The 18,928-nt window shown below is 39.6% G+C and overlaps 1 protein-coding gene across 4 annotated transcripts in view; it reads left to right on the forward strand.

Moving 5' to 3' along the window:
• Positions 1–18,928, forward strand: part of KDM2A (lysine demethylase 2A) — a 106,159-nt gene that overhangs the window by 22,650 nt on the left and 64,581 nt on the right. For 3 of the 4 annotated variants that reach the window (XR_003429410.1, XM_027090157.1, XM_027090160.1), the window contains exon 1: positions 16,257–16,370. The exons of the other annotated variant lie outside the window; for it this stretch is intronic. Coding sequence is in view for 2 of the 3 variants with exons in the window: in XM_027090157.1 (XP_026945958.1) it covers positions 16,272–16,370 (99 nt within the window). In the remaining variant the exon portion in view is untranslated. Of the gene's footprint in view, positions 1–16,256; positions 16,371–18,928 lie in introns of those variants that run through there. 4 annotated transcript variants of the gene reach the window in all.

Raw genomic sequence — 18,928 nt, forward strand, 5'->3', positions numbered from 1 at the left:
GCATTGGCAGGCGGCTTCTTAACCACTGCACCACCAGGGAAGCCCTATATTAGCGTATTTAAATCACCAATTATTTATTGGGTCTGCTCTATGAGAACCTTACTAGAGATTCTGGGCTAATGTCATGAGGTATCAACATAGATTTGGATGACTTTTTATTAGGTAAAACTAGTTCAGAAACCATTGTATTTTTAAATAATTAATTTTTTATTTACTTATTTATTTTGGCTGTGCTGGGTCTTAGCTGCAACGCTCAGGATCTTTAGTTGTGGCATGTAGACTATTAGTTGCGGCATGCCTGCAGGATCTAGTTCCCTGACCAGGGATCAAACCCGGGCCCCCTGCACTGGGAGCACAGAGTCTTACCCATTGGACCACCAGGGAAGTCCCAGAAACTATTGATTACTACATGGATTAATTATTTTTTCTCTAGGCCTTTTACTTTAAACTTGCCCAAATCAAAGGCTAATAGTATAATACTGATTCATGTGGCTTTTTAAGCCCTTTCTCAGTTCATTTCCCTCTGTTTGGAATATTATTCCATGTTGTCTGCTATATCATTTATGAAAATATTAGGAACTGTCCCAAACATTATCTTGTGGAAAACACAAACATCTGGAAACATCCGTTTACTTGTTACTTTTTTTTTTTTTTTTTTTGCGGTACGCAGGCCTCTCACTGTTGTGGCCTCTCCCGTTGCGGAGCACAGGCTCCGGGCGCGCAGGCTCAGCGGCCATGGCTCACGGGCCCAGCCGCTCCACGGCATGTGGGATCTTCCTGGACTGGGGCACGAACCCGTGTCCCCTGCATCGGCAGGCGGACTCTCAACCACTGTGCCACCAGGGAAGCCCCTGTTACTTCTTTTTAAGTTTTTTTACCAGTTCTTCATATATGATATAAAATTCTTCCAGATTCTGTTTTTAAAATTCTATAAACTTTGTTTGTTAAGAATTTTTATAATTCTAAATAAATTATATTTCTCTTGAGTTTCTCCCTTCATGGAATCCATGTGGCCATTCTAACAGCACATTTGGGAAAGCCCCTGTTGATACTTTGCCATCCTAAGTCAGGTTGGAACTGTGAGGAACTCTCAGTTACCAGCCATGAGCCAATGAACTCTACTTTCACTGGGTAAAAGTAGAATGGGAGTTTATAGTGCCATGGTCAAGTGTCAAGTGGGTGGTGGTGGTAGTTTTAGATCTGGGAATACATCACATCTCTAGGCCTTTCGCCTTTCCTGTGTGAGAACAGGCTTCTCTCTCATTTTTTATGGATTGAGAGTTTTCTAATCACCTGGATACAGCTCCTTAATTTGATGACTTTATTGGTGGGTTTTTAAGACTCATTTGAAAACCGAAAACTATTGGCTAAAATTTCTCAATCTTGTTCTATGGTAATAATCATTTGAATGACTTATGTATGCACCCATATTAATCAAATTCACTGGCTTCTGCTAAAGCTCTCATGGGAATAGAATGGCAAGCTGACACATGTCCATTTGAATCAAAACCTGTCTGTTCATTTCACAGGTGCCTGATAGGTTCATTACCACAGGACTTTAAACTAGGCACACTGGCTTACGTGTGAAATAGGCTCTATTCGGTTTCTGAAAAGGAGAAGTTCCTTTGGGTATAATGCTTCTTTATATGCTATTAAATCCTAAAAATAGTCTATTGGTTAGTTGTACTATGGGATTAATATGACTCCTATTGAAATTGTAATTAAATACAGGAATAATACAAAGGAATGGAGAAAAATTCAAATAGGATTTTCCCATGGGTAAAATTTTGTTTACCTTTTCCCATACTGATCAGTCTTTTGGAATGTAATACTGATGACTCTTCCACAATTTATTAGTGTTTTTGCTTTCTTCCCTGAACTTTGATAGAATTGATATTTTGGGTGAGTGAATGAGGAAGAAGTTTAAAGGATTTTACCCTGTCTAGTGATAAAAGTTACACATGCTAGTTGTGAAAAATACAAGACAATCACTCATAATCTTAAACTTAACCATCATTAGCATATCTCCTTCCAGTTTTTTTTCCCCATGCATAAAAGTATTTTTATGTAGCTGGGATAATGCTTGATATCATTTTATATCTTGCTTTCTAAATTTATCATAATCATTTTCCAGTCACTAAAAAATCTTACAAGAGTTTTTAGTGACTAAAGGTATGCTGTGATTTCCTGTAGTTTATTTGCCCATTTCTGTTATCGAACATTAGGTTGTATCTACCTTTGGGGAGCATTAAAAATAAAAATATAGGGTCTTCCCTGGTGGCGCAGTGGTTGGGAGTCCGCCTGCCGATGCAGGGGACACGGGTTCGTGCCCTGGTCCGGGAAGATCCCACATGCCGCGGAGTGGCTGGGCCCGTGAGCCATGGCCGCTGAGCCTGCACTTCCAGAGCCTGTGCTCCGCAATGGGAGAGGCCACAACAGTGAGAGGCCCGTGTACTGCAAAAAAAAAATAAATTAAAAAAAATAAAAATAAAAAAATAAAAATACACTGAACTTATGTATTTTTTTATGTTTCTGAGTATATCCTTATCATTCCTACAAGTACAGTAATTAAGGTTATGAACATTAAAAAAACTTACTGTGGGGCTTCCCTGGTGGCGCAGTGGTTGAGAGTCCGCCTGCCAATGCAGGGGACACGGGTTTGTGCCCCGGTCCAGGAAGATCCCACATGCCGCGGAGCGGCTGGGCCCCGTGAGCTATGGCCACTGAGCCTGCGCATCCGGAGCCTGTGCTCCGCAACGGGAGAGGCCACAACAGTGAGAGGCCCATGTACCACAAAAAAAAAAAAAAAAAAAAAAAAAAAAAAACTTACTATGGAAAAATTTAAACATACACAAAATAAACAATAGTGTAATGAGCTCCATCACCAGCTGCAATGATTATCAACATATGGAACTCTTTCATCTGTATCCTCCGCTCCCTCTCAATTATTTTAACTTAAATCACAGATACTTTTATTTAAGTAATTTATTTCATCTGTAACATCCTTCAGTTATGTATATGAGTTTTTAGTAAAACTTACTGTTTGTGAAATATAAAGCACATACAGAAAAGAATGTAAAACATAAATTTCTAGTTCAGTGCATAATCACAGAAAATACCCTTGTAACTACCACTCATCAAGATTTAGAATTGCCACTACCTCAGGAGCTTCCTCATGCCTCTCCGAGTCACTAGTTTGTTTTTCTTTCCCAATGGAGACTTCTAGCGTTATAATTTAGTTTTAGTTGAGTTTGAACTTTTAAAATTGGAATAATACAGTGCGTATTTTGTGTCTGGCTTGTTTTACCCAACATTTTGAGATTTATCCATGTTGCTCTGTAATATATATAGACTTTTTAAAAGCATAGCAGCATTACTGGGCTTCCCTGGTGGCATAGTGGTTAAGAATCCACCTGCCAACACAGAGGACACAGGTTTGACTAAATTTGCCAGTTTTCTTCCCTGGTCCGGGAAGATCCCACATGCCACGGAGCAGCTGAGCCGGTGAGCCACAACCACTGAGCCCACGCGCCAGAACTACTGAAGCCCGCGTGCCTAGAGCCCATGCTCTGCAACAAGAGAAGCCACCACAATGAGAAGCCTGCGCACGGCGCTGAAGAGTAGCCCCCGCTCGCGGCAACTGGAGAAAGCCCATGCGCAGCAACGAAGACCCAGCGCAGCCAAAAAAAAACATGGATGAGAAACAACATTACTAGTATCAAAGTAAATGAACAACTTCTTAATACCTTCATTGTTCAAATTTCCCTAATGGTTTTTCTTTTTTTTTTCCTCTTGTTTTTGGCCACGCGGCTTTTGGGATCTTAGTTCCCAGACCAGGGATAGAACCCAGGCCCTCAGCAGTGAGAGTGCAGAGTCTTAACCACTTGACCATCAGGGAATTACCTTTTTTTTTTTTTTTTTTTAAATGATTGGTTTGTTTGAATCATGAGTCAGACAAGGTCCATCCACATGTTGTGTATGGTTGATGTGTGTCTGAAAACTCTCTTAACCTATAAGTCACTATACCCCCCTTTTCTTTTTCTTGTCTTGTGGAAAGATCTGGTCACTTGTCCTGTAGAATTTCCCACTTTCTGGATTTTGCTGATTGTATATCCATGTTGTTGTTTTTTTTAATTGAGATATATGTAACATATAATGAAATATAGAGGTCTTGTGTTCAGTTTGGTGAGGTTTTTTGTTTTTTTTTTTTTTTTTTTTTTTGCGGTACGCGGGCCTTTCACTGCTGTGGCCTCTCCCGTTGCGGAGCACAGGCTCCGGACGCGCAGGCTCAGTGGCCATGGCTCACGGGCCCAGCTGCTCCGCGGCATGTGAGATCTTCCCGGACCGGGGCACAAACCCGTGTCCCCTGCGTCGGCAGGCGGACTCTCAACCACTGCCTGCACCACCAGGGAAGCCCCAGTTTGGTGAGTTTTGACAGAGTAGTCACTATTCAAAATAAGATATAGATAGAGAACATTTCCATCTTCATGGAAATTTCCCTTGTGTCCCTTTGTATTTAGTGTCCTCTTCCATCCCTATATCTGACTTCTATCACCATAGACTAAACTTGCCAGTTTTCATAAATATAGAATCACAGCATGTGCTCTTCTGTGAGGGGCTTCTTTCACTTAACATTACGTTTTTGAGTTGTGTCCATGTGTTTCCAGAGTTTTTTCCTTTTTATTGCTGAATATATTCCATTGTGTATATATACCATAATTTGTTTATTCTCCTTTTGATGGACACTTTGGTGGTTTTCAGTTTTCAGCTATTATGAATAGGCTGTGATAAATATTCTTGTGTAAGTCTTGATGTGGACATGTTTTTCATTTTTTTCTTGAGAAAATACAAAAGAGTGGTTGCTGGGTCATATGGTAAATATATGTATAACTTTATAAGAAATTGCCAAACTATTTAAAGTGCTGTTCCATTTTATACTTCCCCAGCAGTGTATGAGACCTCCACTTGCTCCATATGCTCGTCAATGTTTTTTTGTGTTTTTTTTTGGCCGCGCCATGTGGCAAGCAGGATCTTAGTTCCCTGACCAGGGATGGAACCCATGCCCCCTGCATTGGGAGCATGGAGTCTTAACCACTGGACCGCCAGGGAAGTCCCCTTACCAACATTTTTGACATTAGCGATTCTAGTGAGTGTGAAATAGTATCTCATGATTATAATTTGTATTTCTCTGGTAACTAATAATGTTGAGCACCTTTTCATGTGCTTACTGAGCATTTGTATATCTTTGATGAAGTATCTGTTCAAGTCTTTTGCCCCCTTTTTTATTGATTTGTTCATCTTTTAATTGTTGATTTGTAGTTCTTTATATATTTGGATACAAGTCCTTTGTTAGACTTACATGCTGCAAATATTTTTATCCAATCTGTGACTTATTTTATTTTTTTAATGGTGTATTTTGGTGAACAGAATTTTTTAAATAATTTTTTTGTTTGTTTTATGGTTTGTTACATGCTTTTTAAAACTTGATCTTTGAGATAACCCTTTGAGGGGAAATATGGTAGTGTCCTCATTTTGCTCATTAGGAAATAGAGGCCCAGAGAGGTAAAAAGACTTGTCCTAAAGTTATACAACTAATAAGTGGTAGAGCAAAGCTTGGAAACCGGGTCTTTTTACTTCGGGTTGAATTTCTTTCCATTACACCTTATTCTCCCTTTCTCTTTTCCCATTACCTGAAAATGATACTGTACTCAGCTACTTTCTTTTTCTTGAAGTTCTCTGGCCTATTTTACCTTGGGGCCTTTGCGTATGCAGTTCTGAGTTGAACACTTTCCTTCCTCTCTCGAATTTGATTTATCCTTCAGATTTCAGCTTAGATGTTACATCCTTTGGGAAAATTTTGACATCTGTTTCTTTTCCTGCTAGATAAGGTACCTCTTCTCCCTGTTTCTTTAACATTAGATTTTTCTGCTGTCATAACAAATAATACCCTGATTGTCTTTCTACTTACTCTCTCTAGATTCTGAGGGCAGGAACCATTACCGTCTTATTTACCAGAAAATTGACAATGTCTGGCACATGGGAGATGATTAAAATATAATGAATTCGATTGAATATAATTCTCTCTTTATCTACTAGTGACAGATTTTTTTTTGTACCGTATACTTAAACCCTATTGTGTATTTAATTTAGCATTTTTGTGTAGTGTCATGATGTTTCACTTGTGATTGCTGAATTCCTGAAAGGATTGTATCATATTTTAAAGTGAAGATTATAAAAATTTATTTTTTATTCCCTATATACCTAAGGAGTATTAAAACTTATTGAATTGAATATTTGACTAGCTTTAGGAAGTTTTCTTTATCCATTTACTTTATTTTTATTCATTTACTTTTACTATTGACAATGTCTTAAACTGCAAATTTAAACTATATAATTGCCTGAAAGATATTACATCTGAAAAACTAATTTATACATTTCACAGCTGCTATCTTTGACATTGAACAGCAGGCATACACTCCATCTTTTATTCCTAAAGAGTAGATAGGTTCTTAAAAAGTAACTTACAGAATTTACTGACACCTGGTCTGTGGTGTGGTTAAAAAAAAAAAATCCTTATTCTTAGGAAATGCACACTTAAGTATTTAGGAGTAAAGGGCCATCATATATACAACTTACTCTCAGATGGTTTGGGAGTAAGTGGGGAAAAAAATACACAGCTGTGGAATGTAAATTGGTGGAAAACAGTATGGCGGTTCCTTAAAAAACTAAAAATAGAGTTGCCATATGATCCAGCAATCTCACTACTGGGCATATATCTGGAGAAAACTATAATTAGAAAAGATAAATGCACCCCAGTGTTCACAGCAGCACTATTTACAATAGCCAAGACATGGTAGCAACCTAAATGTCCATCGACAGATGAATGGCTAAAGATGTGGTGTATAGGCACAGTGGAATATTACTCAGCCACAAAAAAGAATGAACTAATGGGGAGTTCTCTGATGACCTAGTGGTGAGGATTCAACCCTTTCACTGCCATGGCCTGGATTCAATCCCTGGTCGGGGAGCTGAGGTCCTGCAAGCTGCGTGGCGTGCCCCCCCAAAAAAGAATGAAATAATGCCATTTGCAGCAACGTGGATGGACCTAGAGATTATCATATTAAGTGAAGTAAGTTAGAAAGAGAAAGAAATACCATATGATATCACTTATATGTGGAATCTAAAGAATGACACAAATGAACTTATCTATGAAACAGAAACAGACTCATGGACACAGAAAACAAACTTATGGTTACCAAAAGGGAAAGAAGGTGGGGGAGGGATAAATTAGGCAGATACAAACTGTTATATATAAAAGAGATAAATAACAAGGTCCTACTGTATAGCATTGGGAACTATATTCAATATCCTGTAATAACACCATAATGGAAAAGAATATGAGAAAGAATATGTATATATAAGTGAATCACTTTGCTATATACCAGAAACTAACACAACATTGTAAATCAACCAGACTTCAATAAAGAAATAAACAAAAATTCCACACCTGTATACACACACACACACACACACTCTTGTATATATCCACAAGCAGTCCCCACTTTGCATGGTAGTGTAGGACTATAAAAACAACCATGAAGACTAAGGCCATGCAAGATGACCAATGGGAAAAGTTATGATGTGCCCTTTAAAATTTTTGTCAAAATATTAAAAACAATTTCATTGTTGGTATGAGGAAACGAAAAAGTAAAACTAGTATTTATTTGATACACTGTAATCTAAAGCATTAGAAACATTGAATATTAAAGTGTTCTATATCTTTGTTAAAATTTATCAAGAGTAGTTTGAGCAGTGTTTGCCTGCTTCTTGTCCTATAACTTAAGATATGGAGCAAACGTCTTTTGGATGCCTTGGCTTCCAGCATTTTATCCTTTGTACTTCTTTTTTTTTAAATTTATTCTTATTTATTTATTTATTATTATTTTTTATTTTATTTATTCTTTATTCTTTTTTTTCTTTTTTTATTATTCTTTTTTTTTCTTTATTTATTTTTGGCTGTGTTGGGTCTTCATTGCAGCGTGTGGGCTTTCTCTAGTTGTGGCGAGCGGGGGCTACTCTTCGTTGTGGTGCGCAGGCTTCTCATTGTGGTGGCTTCTCTTGTTGCAGAGCATGGGCTCTAGGCACGCAGGCTTCAGTAGTTGTGGCTCACAGGCTCTAGAGCACAGGCTCAGTAGTTGTGGCTCACGGGCTCTAGAGCGCAGGCTCAGTAGTTGTGGCGCACGGGCTCTAGAGCACAGGCTCAGTAGTCGTGGTGCACGGGCTTAGTTGCTCCGTGGCATGTGGGATTTCCTGGACCAGGAATTGAACCCGCGTCCCCTGCATTGGCAGGCGGAGTCTCAACCACTGCACCACCAGGGAAGCCCATATCCTTTGTTGTTGTTTTTTTCTTTAATTAAATTAAATTTATTTTTTTTATACAGCAGGTTCTTATTAATTATCTGTTTTATACATATAAGTGTACATATGTCAATCCCAATCTCCCAGTTCATCACACCACCACCACACCCTCCCCCGCCCCCGCCACTTTCCCCCTTGGTGTCCATATATTTGTGCTCCCTATCCTTTGTACTTTCAATGTCATGAAATATCATTGAGAGTTCCTTTTTTTTTTTGCTGGTGTCAGTTCCTCTGGGACATCCTTATCCTTTTCATCATCATCATCATCATCACTTTCCTTATGTGTATGTTGATAAGTTTGCCAGTACTAAGCTCCTCTGATGCATGTTAACTGTTTATTTTCTATTCAGATTTTACTTTCAGCATTACCACTTTTTACATCTTTGCTTCATTTTTATCTCTGTAGGCCAGTTCCCTTTTTTGATTATCCATTTTTATAAAATGTCACATGGGTTTATTACTGGAGACTAGGAGTCAACACAGCTACACGCTGTGCTGTTTGTGTGTGAACTGAATAGCATGCCCAGTGACTCATCACTAACAGACTTTGAAAGAAGTGATGTGATTGGTCACTGATCACAATGCACATCTTCACTTACACAGCCATTCTGGAGTGAAGAACTAGCAGTAAAATTTGTACTTGAACCTAGGGGCAGGACAGGAATAAAGACGCAGATGTAGAGAATGGACTTGAGGACACAGGGAGGGGGAAGGGTAAGCTGGGACAAAGTGAGAGAGTGGCATGGACTTACATATACTACCAAATGTAAAATAAATAGGTAGTGGGAAGCAGCCACATAGCGAAGGGAGATCAGCTCTGTGCTTTGTGACCAACTAGAGGGGTGGGATAGGGAGGGTGGGCGGAAGATGCAAGAGGGAGGAGATATGGGGTTATATGTATATGTATAGCTGATTCACTTTGTTATAAAGCAGAAACTAACACACCATTGTAAAGCAATTATACTCCAATAAAGATGTTTAAAAAAATTTGTACTTTATGCAGCTACTTGTGGTTCATATACCATGGTAACTGAAGTTTGAACGATGTTGTTGGGAGACTGATGTTATTTAACTAAAGTGTGACTACTGAAATTTGGGCATATGGGATTGTGGAAAACAAGTACTACCAGTAAAAAGAGCATGTGTGGGGGCTTCCCTGGTGGCGCAGTGGTTGAGAGTCCGCCTGCCGATGCAGGGTCACGTGTTCGTGCCCCGGTCCAGGAAGATCCCACATGCCGCGGAGTGGCTAGGCCCGTGAGCCGTGGCCGCTCAGCCTGTGCGTCTGGAGCCTGTGCTCCGCAACAGGAGAGGCCACAACAGTGAGAGGCCCGCGTACCGCAAAAAAAAAAAAAGGGGGTCATGTGTGAATGAATGCAAATCCTTCCATTTTTATAATGTTAAAAGATTAATAACTCCTTGCAGGAAGATTTATGTCATTGTATTCACTTTTAGTGACTTGTAGCTGTTATTTACAGGGAGCATCAGATGATGAGACACTGTATGTATATAAAAGTTTTTTGTTAATCATGACATAGAGAACAATATATGGTATGATAGGGTAACCAACATTTGCTGAATCGCTCTAATATGCCAGGCAGTATTTTAGATATTTTACATTATTAGATATGCCGTTTAATCCTTGTAACAATCTCTGAAATTGGTAGTATTTTATATAACCTCATTTTATAGAGGAGGAAGCTGAGGCTCAGGGCTTATGTAGGCTTAGTAAGTAACAGTTCCAGGATTCAAACTTAGGTCTGCCTGGCCCCAGACCTACTCATTCTGCTACCCCGTTTTTCATGGTGGTTGTTGGCGCTCCACCAGAGTCCCTTTGATCGTGACTAAACTGAGACTAAAACATCAGAAAGGAGCACTTTAGAAATAAGTTTATGGAGCTTTAGGTGATTAGCTTCAGGTTAAACACATTGGCAAAAATACTACAAAGGTCACTGCCTGTGTTTATTTATTGCATCATACCAGGAGACAGTTTCAGGTTGTCTCATTTTTGGCATTGCTATGTTTGATCACTTTGTTACAGGTGCGACTGTCATATCTTTCCTTTAAAAATGTGTTTTCTCCTTTGTAATTAGAAAATAATTTGTGGGATGGTACTTTGAGATTCCCAACAACTTTTTGCTAATCATCCGTTTATTGTCCTTGCTGTGGTATACTTTTATTGATATCTTTAAAAGTTTATTACCAAAAATTTAGAAAATTAAACAAATAACGTATTTTTCACTGTAAGAGATAATAGGTGATCTCCAAAGAAGAGAAAAAGTTCAAAGGCACTGTTGAGCTTTTATTCTTTTATGATAACTTTGCAATTCCTAAATTTTTTTTTTTTTTGCGGTACGCGGGCCTCTCACTGTTGTGGCCTCTCCTGCTGCGGAGCACAGGCTCCGGACGCGCAGGCTCATGGGCCCAGCTGCTCTGCGGCATTTGGGATCTTCCCGGACGGGGGTACGAACCCGTGTCCCTTGCATCGGCAGGCAGACTCTCAACCACTGCGCCACCAGGGAAGCCCGCTAAATTACTTTTGAACTGTGTACTCTGAAGTATGTCAAAGGCACTGTTCTGTATTCTAATTGTTCTCTAGTAGAACACAGCACAACACACACGCACACATTTGGCCTGTTAAACCTTTCTGAGTTTTCTTTTTAAATAATAAATAATCAGTAATCAGAATATAGCACTCAATTGCAGAAACTTTCAGGAGAAGACAGAATTTAAGATCTACTGATATAGTGGCAAAGAAAAGAGAAGAGTTATTTTATGGTTATAAATAGATAGAGCTGGGTGATTGTGATGATAGATATTCAAGAATCAGAATTAAATAATGGCTTCTCTGGAAATGGTGGATCTTAAACTGGTGAGGACAGAGAGCCAGAGAAATAATTTTAGAAAGTAAAGCACAAAAGGCACATCTTAGGGGCTTCCCTGGTGGCGCAGTGGTTGAGAGTCCGCCTGCCGATGCAGGGGACCACGGGTTCGTGCCCCGGTCCGGGAAGATCCCACATGCCGCGGAGCGGCTAGACCCGTGAGCCGTGGCCACTGAGCCTGCGCGTCCGGAGCCTGTGCTCCTCAACAGGAGAGGCCACAACAGTGAGAGACCCGCATACTGCAAAAAAAAAAAAAAAAAAAAAAAAAAGGCACATTTTAGAACTTAGTCGTCTTGAAATTTGAGTGAATTTACTGAGACCCAGTGAGAGGGTGAGAAGGTACCTTGATAATGGGGGTAGGATGAAAGAGGCAAGGGTTGGCCCAACATCGTGGGGAAGAAAAACTATAATTGCTACGTTTTAAAGTTTTGATGTTCTTCATAGAGTAAGTCATGAGGTCATCATTTGTAAGGAAAGGTGGTAGAACTGGGAACAGAGTTTAGGAAAGGAACTTGAAACAGCATGTGTAATATAAACCGAAGCCACTGAATACAGAATGAGCAATATTGAAATGGTGGATGAAAAATAACCATTTATTCTCTTTTTTTTTTTTTGCTGTAGAAAACTCTTCAGTTTAATATTGTTTATAAAAAAATATTGGTTATAAACTATAATGCCATGCTTTCCTCCGTCATTTTAGTGGGTTTTATCTATTGATTTCTTAACTTCAGTATAAAAATGTTTTATAAAAGCTTTTAAAGGTACATAGCTTTTTTATTTCATTTGGAATTAGGTTAATATGTTTGAAACTCCCTCAGAATCTCACCCAGGACTAAAGTTAATTTGTAGCACTGGCAGTAAAAATTTCCTGAACCAGATACGGAACTTGAAATAGAACTAAGATTTGTGAAAGTGTCTGACGTATAAGTCCAGAGTATGTAATCAACTTAAAAACAATGCTGTATGGAAGACTTGGCATTTGAGAGTGGAGATAAATCTTATTTATATTTCATCCAGGCTTAACCACAGCTCTTGTTCCATCCTGGGAAAGGTCAGGTTAAAAGAGATGCCCTTCACTGGATTTCAGGAGTCAGTGAACCTAGCTAAACTTGATTAAGGTAAGAAGGAAAGAGGATTTCAAGGATCATGAGCTTCGGAGACACTGTATATATTTCCCTTACATTAGAGATTCTTGTAGCAAGACTTCTAGCTGATCTTCTAGTGGTAATGTAAATTGACTGAATACACACGTATCAGTTGATTAACTTAATTTTTACTAGATCAGTTATAGTTGGTACAAATACTTGTCATTGTTGTTGTCCTTTAAGAAAATTATGGGGGTTTTGGTAGTTAAAACTCAAATCATAGGGTTTTTCCTTTGTCAGAAACAAATAATCCACACCCTAAAGTGCAATCCAGCTGAATTTATTTGCTGTACTTTGCTTAGAATTAACCAAAAGAGCTGAGGTGGGAGCTGGTGGTACATGGCTTGTCACTACAGCTCTACTTAAATCTCTCAAACTTTCAATAGGTTCAGGACGCTGCCGCCACGATCAGCGGAGTTAGTAAGCCAGTCAAGAAATACCACAAAGTGGTCTTATAGCTTCGTTTACTGAATCTGGCAGATAAATAAGCAAATTTTTTTCTTTAACAATAGCAAAAGTTAAAAAGTGTTTTCTCTTTACTCCTGAATTAACTGAATATTCCCTTAGCAAGGCTATAACTAATCTGTCAAATTCCCTGTGGATTTGCTTTAGTGTGGTTTTGGGGTCCCTTCCAGGCCCTGACATTTGTGTGACCTTAAACAGGGCACTTCTTAACCTCTCTGAGTCTCAATTTACTCATTTCTAAATTGGGGGTAATAATGATACTTGCCTTTTTAGAGTTGTTTGAGGATTTAATGGGGTAATGAATATAGACTGCAAACAATGAACTTTGAATGAATGGTATCTGTTATAATTTTCAGAACTTAAGTTATATAACCAGCTAGTTCTACATATTTCAAATCTGACTTTTTTTTTCTTTTTTAAATTTATTTATTTTATTTTATTTTTGGCCGCATTGGGTCTTTGTTGCTGCACACGGGCTTTCTCTAGTTGTGGTGAGTGGGAGCTACTCTTCGTTGCAGTGCGCGGGCTTCTCATTTTGGTGGCTTCTCTTGTTGCAGAGCATGGGCTCTAGGCACACGGGCTTCAGTAGTTGTGGTACGTGGGCTTGGTAGTTGTGGCACACGGGCTTAGTTGCTCCGAGGCATGTGGGATCTTCCCGGACCGGGGCTCAAACCCATGTCCCTTGCATTGGCAGGCGGATTCTTAACCACTGCGCCACCAGGGAAGCCCCCTGACCGGTTTTTAATTATACAAATAGAATAGGAACACATTATTATATAAAGTATTATAGATAAGGCTAAAGAGCCCCTTAAACGACTCTAGTCCCAATCCCTTCCCCAGAAGTAACTATTTTATCAAGTCATGTATCCTTCCATGTCATCTTCTTTGCCTTTAAACACACATACACATGCACACGCGCACACATGTACACAAATAATACACAGGTATATATATTTTCTACTTCATAGATATATAAAAAGATAGTGAGTTAGTAATTTCGTATATATTACAAGTACTGGTTATTAGAATCTGCATTTTATAAGCTCAGTAAACAAAGGATAGCAGAATTCAACAATTTTTTTTTAAGACTTTTTTTTTTTTTTAGATGTTGGTAGGAGTTTATTAATTAATTTATTTTTGCTGTGTTGGGTCTTCGTTTCTGTGCGAGGGCATTCTCTAGTTGTGGCAAGTGGGGGCCACTCTTCATCGCGGTGCGCGGGCCTCACTATCGCGGCCTCTCGTTGTGTAGCACAGGCTCCAGATGCACAGGCTCAGTAGTTGTGGCTCACGGGCCTAGTTGCTCCGCGGCATGTGGGATCCTCCCAGACCAGGGCTCGAACCCGTGTCCCCTGCATTAGCAGGCAGATTCTCAACCACTGCGCCACCAGGGAAGCCCAGAATTCAACAATTTTTAATGTAGTGTCAGATCTTAGGCCAAATTACAGAATTCTTTTTTATTATTATTATTATTAATTTATTTTTTGTCTGCATTGGGTCTTCGTTGCTGCACACGGGCTTTCTCTAGTTGCGGCAAGTGGGGGCTACTCTTCGTTGCGGTGTGCGGGCTTCTCATTTTGGTGGCTTCTCTTGTTGCAGAGCACAGGCTCTAGGCTCGCGGGCTTCAGTAGTTGTGGCGCATGGGCTTAGTTGCTCCGCGGCATGTGGGATCTTCCTAGACCAGGGCTCAAACCCGTGTCCCCTGCATTGGCAGGCGGATTCTTAACCACTGCGCCACCAGGGAAGTCCTAGAATTCTTATAACCCTGGAAAGGTTTATTCAAGGGAAGAAGCTGGAAGAAATAAGAAATATAGTTTCAGTCATTTAGCTCAAAAATACACATTTGCTAAAAGACCAATAAAAGATTAGAACTTATGAAATTCACTGTCTCTCCGTTTACCTGAAGTTCTACAGTTGGGGGTCAAAGATACTGTTTGTTAGTCTGACAAGTAAGAAATGATGTTTCCTTTTTTCAAAAATGTGAAAAATTTGCTCTCATCTTCGTGGGGCAAGGGAGACATTTGAGGGAGGATAGTAGGGAAGAGTAATTGAACTACTATTTGTATATCATTGATCCTAAGTATATTTAAATTATTTTTTTGTTACCTATGGTATTTTTGAAATAGACATTGGGAAGTGGATTCTAGGCCACTTATGGAAAGAGATTGATCTTGAAGTGATGTTAGTTGCTCTCCTAAAGCCACTTTCTGGCAGAATTTTCTTTTTAAAGTAAGGGAATGTCAAGAGGAAGAGGCCACAGTTACTTTGGCAGCAGGAATCTAAGAGTTGGAGAATATGGATTTGACATGATCTCTCTTCTCTGGGGAATTGGAGGTCAGTTGGACAAAACAATGGGGGAAGGGGTTAGTAGACAAAGACAAATGCCAAGGGAAAATGGTGCTAATTCTAACCATTAGCACCTTTTTCTTTTTTCATCCTAGTCTTCAGACTGAACCTAGTAATGAAAGCCAAGGGACAGAACTCCCAGGCCCACCCGGTATGTGTGTAGAGGATGTGGAGTAAAGTCTCCCCTGCCCACATGGAGATGTGATAACCCCCTTTGCTTAGAGGATATCGTGGAGGGTACCAGAGCAGGGATTGAGTTTAGTTTGTAAATTAAACCTTGGTAAGTGGTTGTTTGGCTGATTATCATATGTAAATATAGAACAATTCCAGCATTTGTTGATTTTGGAGATTCATATACATACATTAAATCCCTTTCTTGGTAGCTCACTTTCTAAGCTTTGCTTCTGTCGCTTCTTCTAAGAGCTAGATTGCTTTGTTCAGCATAGTAAGCCGCTGGCCACATTTGGCTATTGAGCACATGAAATGTGGCTAGTGTAATTTGAGATGTGAGTGTAAAATACACAATGAACCCTGAAGACTTAATATGAAAAAATAAAGATCTCAATAATTTTTATAATGATAACAGTGAAATGATATTGATTACATGTGAAATGATTTCTTGGAATAAATAAAATATATTATTAAAATTAATTTCACCTTAAAAATATGGCTACTAGAAAAAAATTACATATGTGGCTCACATTACTTTCTGTTGGAGCCTGCTGGTCTAGAACAACCTGCACAAGGGATGCGTACTTGCTGTAGAATTTCATGTGGGTCATTCCATAGACATTGAGTGATTTTAGTTCAGTAAGAACATTTAAGCCATCATTTAACTTTTATAGTCAGATTTTTTTCCCTTGGCTGGGGAAACAGCATTTGAAATTTAATTTTGTAAGTCAATGAGAATATAGGATTGCAGTGCCAGATTTTTTTTATGTGTGTGTTACATGCATGCACTTGTGCATGTGTTATTTTTCAGGAATTCCTCTTGCAAGTGCTTATGGTGCATCTTATACCCATGTCCACAAGGAATGGGTCCTACCAATCTTCCTACCTGATTAAGCCTGTCCTTGGAAAAGCGATGCTTTTCTGTCCCAGAAAAGGATCCTGGAACCAGGTATATTCCTCAGTGCAGTTCTCATAAGCCCTTACTCCCAAGGAATTTGGGACATTAGGCTTAATATGTTGTCAACCTTTGTATTCAGCTGTCTAGAGCCAGTTTTCTACCTTCACAAAATAAAGTTGCTCCCAAACTTTTTTAGTTTGAAAAAGCTCTAATACAGAAAAGTTGAAAGAGCAATATAATGAACATCTGTATATTCTTCCCCTAGAGTCCCCAAATGCTTTTTGAAAATTGCCACGTTGTTTCTATATATAGTTTTTTGAGGCTGAATTATTTGAAAGTAATTTGCACATCATGACACATATTTATCACCCCTAAATATTTCAGCATGTCTTTCCTAACAATAAGGGTATGACCTTATCACAAATCTATTGTCATAACCTAAGAAAATAACAATAGTTCCCTGATATCTAATATTCACATTTTCCTAAATAGCTTTTTCCTGACTTTTAAAAATTCTGGATTCAGTCCAAGTTTATGATTTACGTTTAATTATGACTCTTTAGTCTCTTTTAATCTAGGATAGAGGTTGACATACTACAACCCTTGTGTCAAGCCTGGCTAGCCACCTGTTTTTGTACAGCCCGCTAGGTAAGAATAGTTTTTACATTTTTTTCCCATATCATTTTTTTTTAATTGAGGTAAATTCTCATAACATAAAATTAACCATTAACCATTTTAAAGTATGCACTGCATTGACGTTTAGTACATTCAGTACATTCTATCTAGTTCCAAGACATTTTAAACATCCAAGAAGGAAACCCCGTACTGTTAAGCAGTATACCCCTCCTTTCAGCTCCTGGTAAGTACTAGTTCACTCTCTTTTCCTGTAGATTAACCTATTCTGGATGTTTCATATAAACAGAATAATATAACATGTGACCTTTAGTGTCAGGCTTCTACTCAACATGTTTTTTTTTGTTTGTTTGTTTGTTTTGCGGTACGTGGGCCTCTCACTGTTGTGGCCTCTCCTGTTGCGGAGCACAGCCTCCGGACGCGCAGGCTCAGCGGCCATGGCTCACGGGCCCAGGCGCTCCGCGGCATGTGGGATCTTCCTGGACCGGGGCACGAACCCGTGTCCCCTGCATCGACAGGCGGACTCTCAACCACTGCGCCACCAGGGAAACCCCGTGTTTCTGTTTTCTTGGGGGGGCTGCGTTGGGGGTTCGTTGCTGGGGCTTTCTCTAGTTGCGGCGAGCAGGGGCTACTCTTTGTTGCAGTGCGTAGGCTTCTCATTGCGGTGGCTTCTCTTGTTGCGGAGTATGGGCTCTAGGCTCTCAGGCTTCAGTAGTTGCAACATGCGAGTGCTGTAGCTGTGGCACGTGGGCCCTAGAGCACGCGGGCTTCAGTAGTTGTGGCGTGTGAGCTCAGTTGCGGTGAGTGGGCTTCTCAGTGCAGTGGCTTCTCTTATTGCAGAGCATGGGCTGTAGACGTGTGGGCTCAGTAGTTGTGGCGCGCGGGCTCTAGGGAACACGGGCTCAGTAGTTGCGGCACTCAGGCTTAGTTGCTCCGCGGCGTGTGGGATCTTCCTGGACCAGGGCTCTAACCTGTGTCCCCTGCATTGGCAGGCAGATTCTTAACCACTGCGCCACCAGGGAAGTCCCCATCGGTGTGTTACATTTGTTACAGTTGATGAATCTACACTGACACAACGTTATCACCCGAAGTCCATAGTTTATATTAGGGTTCACCCTTTGTGTTTATAGTTCTGTGGGTTTTGACAAATGCATAATGTCATGTGTCCACCATTACAGTATCATACAGAATGGTTTTCACTGCCCTGAAAATCTGCTGTGCTCCACTTAGTCATCTCTCCTCCTCCCTCTCACACCAGCAGCTACTGATGTTTTTATTATCTCTATAGTTTTGCCTTTTCTAGAATGTCATGTAGTTAGAATCCAAATACAGTATTGCAACCTTTTCAGACTGGCTTCTCTCACTTAGTAATAAGCATTTAAGTTTCCTCCATGTCTCTGTGTCTTGATAGTTCTTTTTATTGCTGAATAATACTCCATTGTATGGCTATACCATAATTAGTTTATCCAGTCACCTGTTGAAGGACATCTTAGTTGCTTCCAGGTTTTGACAGTTCTGAGTAAAACTGCTGTAAATGTTTGTGTGCAGGTTTTTCTGTGTGGACTAAGTCTTCAACTCTTTTTGTGGATGTTATTTCCCAGTCTGTGATTTCTCTTTTTATTCTCTTAAAAGAGTGTCTTTCACAGAGCAGAAGTTTTTGATTTTAATGCAGCCCAACATAACATTTTTATTTCATGGATTTTGCTTTTGGTACGTATCTAAAAACTCATTGCCAAACCCAAGGTCACCTCGGTGTTTTCATATTATCTTTTAGAAGTTTTATAGTTTTGTGTTTTACATTTAGGTCTATGATCCATTTTGAGTTTATTTTTGTGAAAGGTATAAGGTCAGTGATTGTATTTTTTTTTTTGTACGTTGACTGTCTAGTTGTTTTAGCCCCAATTATTGAAAAGACTGTCTGTTCCACAGGAAAACGTTGAATTGCCCTTGGTCCTTTGTCAAAGATCAGTTGACTG

This window comes from Aethalodelphis obliquidens, unplaced genomic scaffold (genome assembly GCF_003676395.1).
Source record: "Aethalodelphis obliquidens isolate GAN/ISIS:26980383/991018 unplaced genomic scaffold, ASM367639v1 scaffold69, whole genome shotgun sequence".
NCBI lineage: Eukaryota > Metazoa > Chordata > Mammalia > Artiodactyla > Delphinidae > Aethalodelphis > Aethalodelphis obliquidens.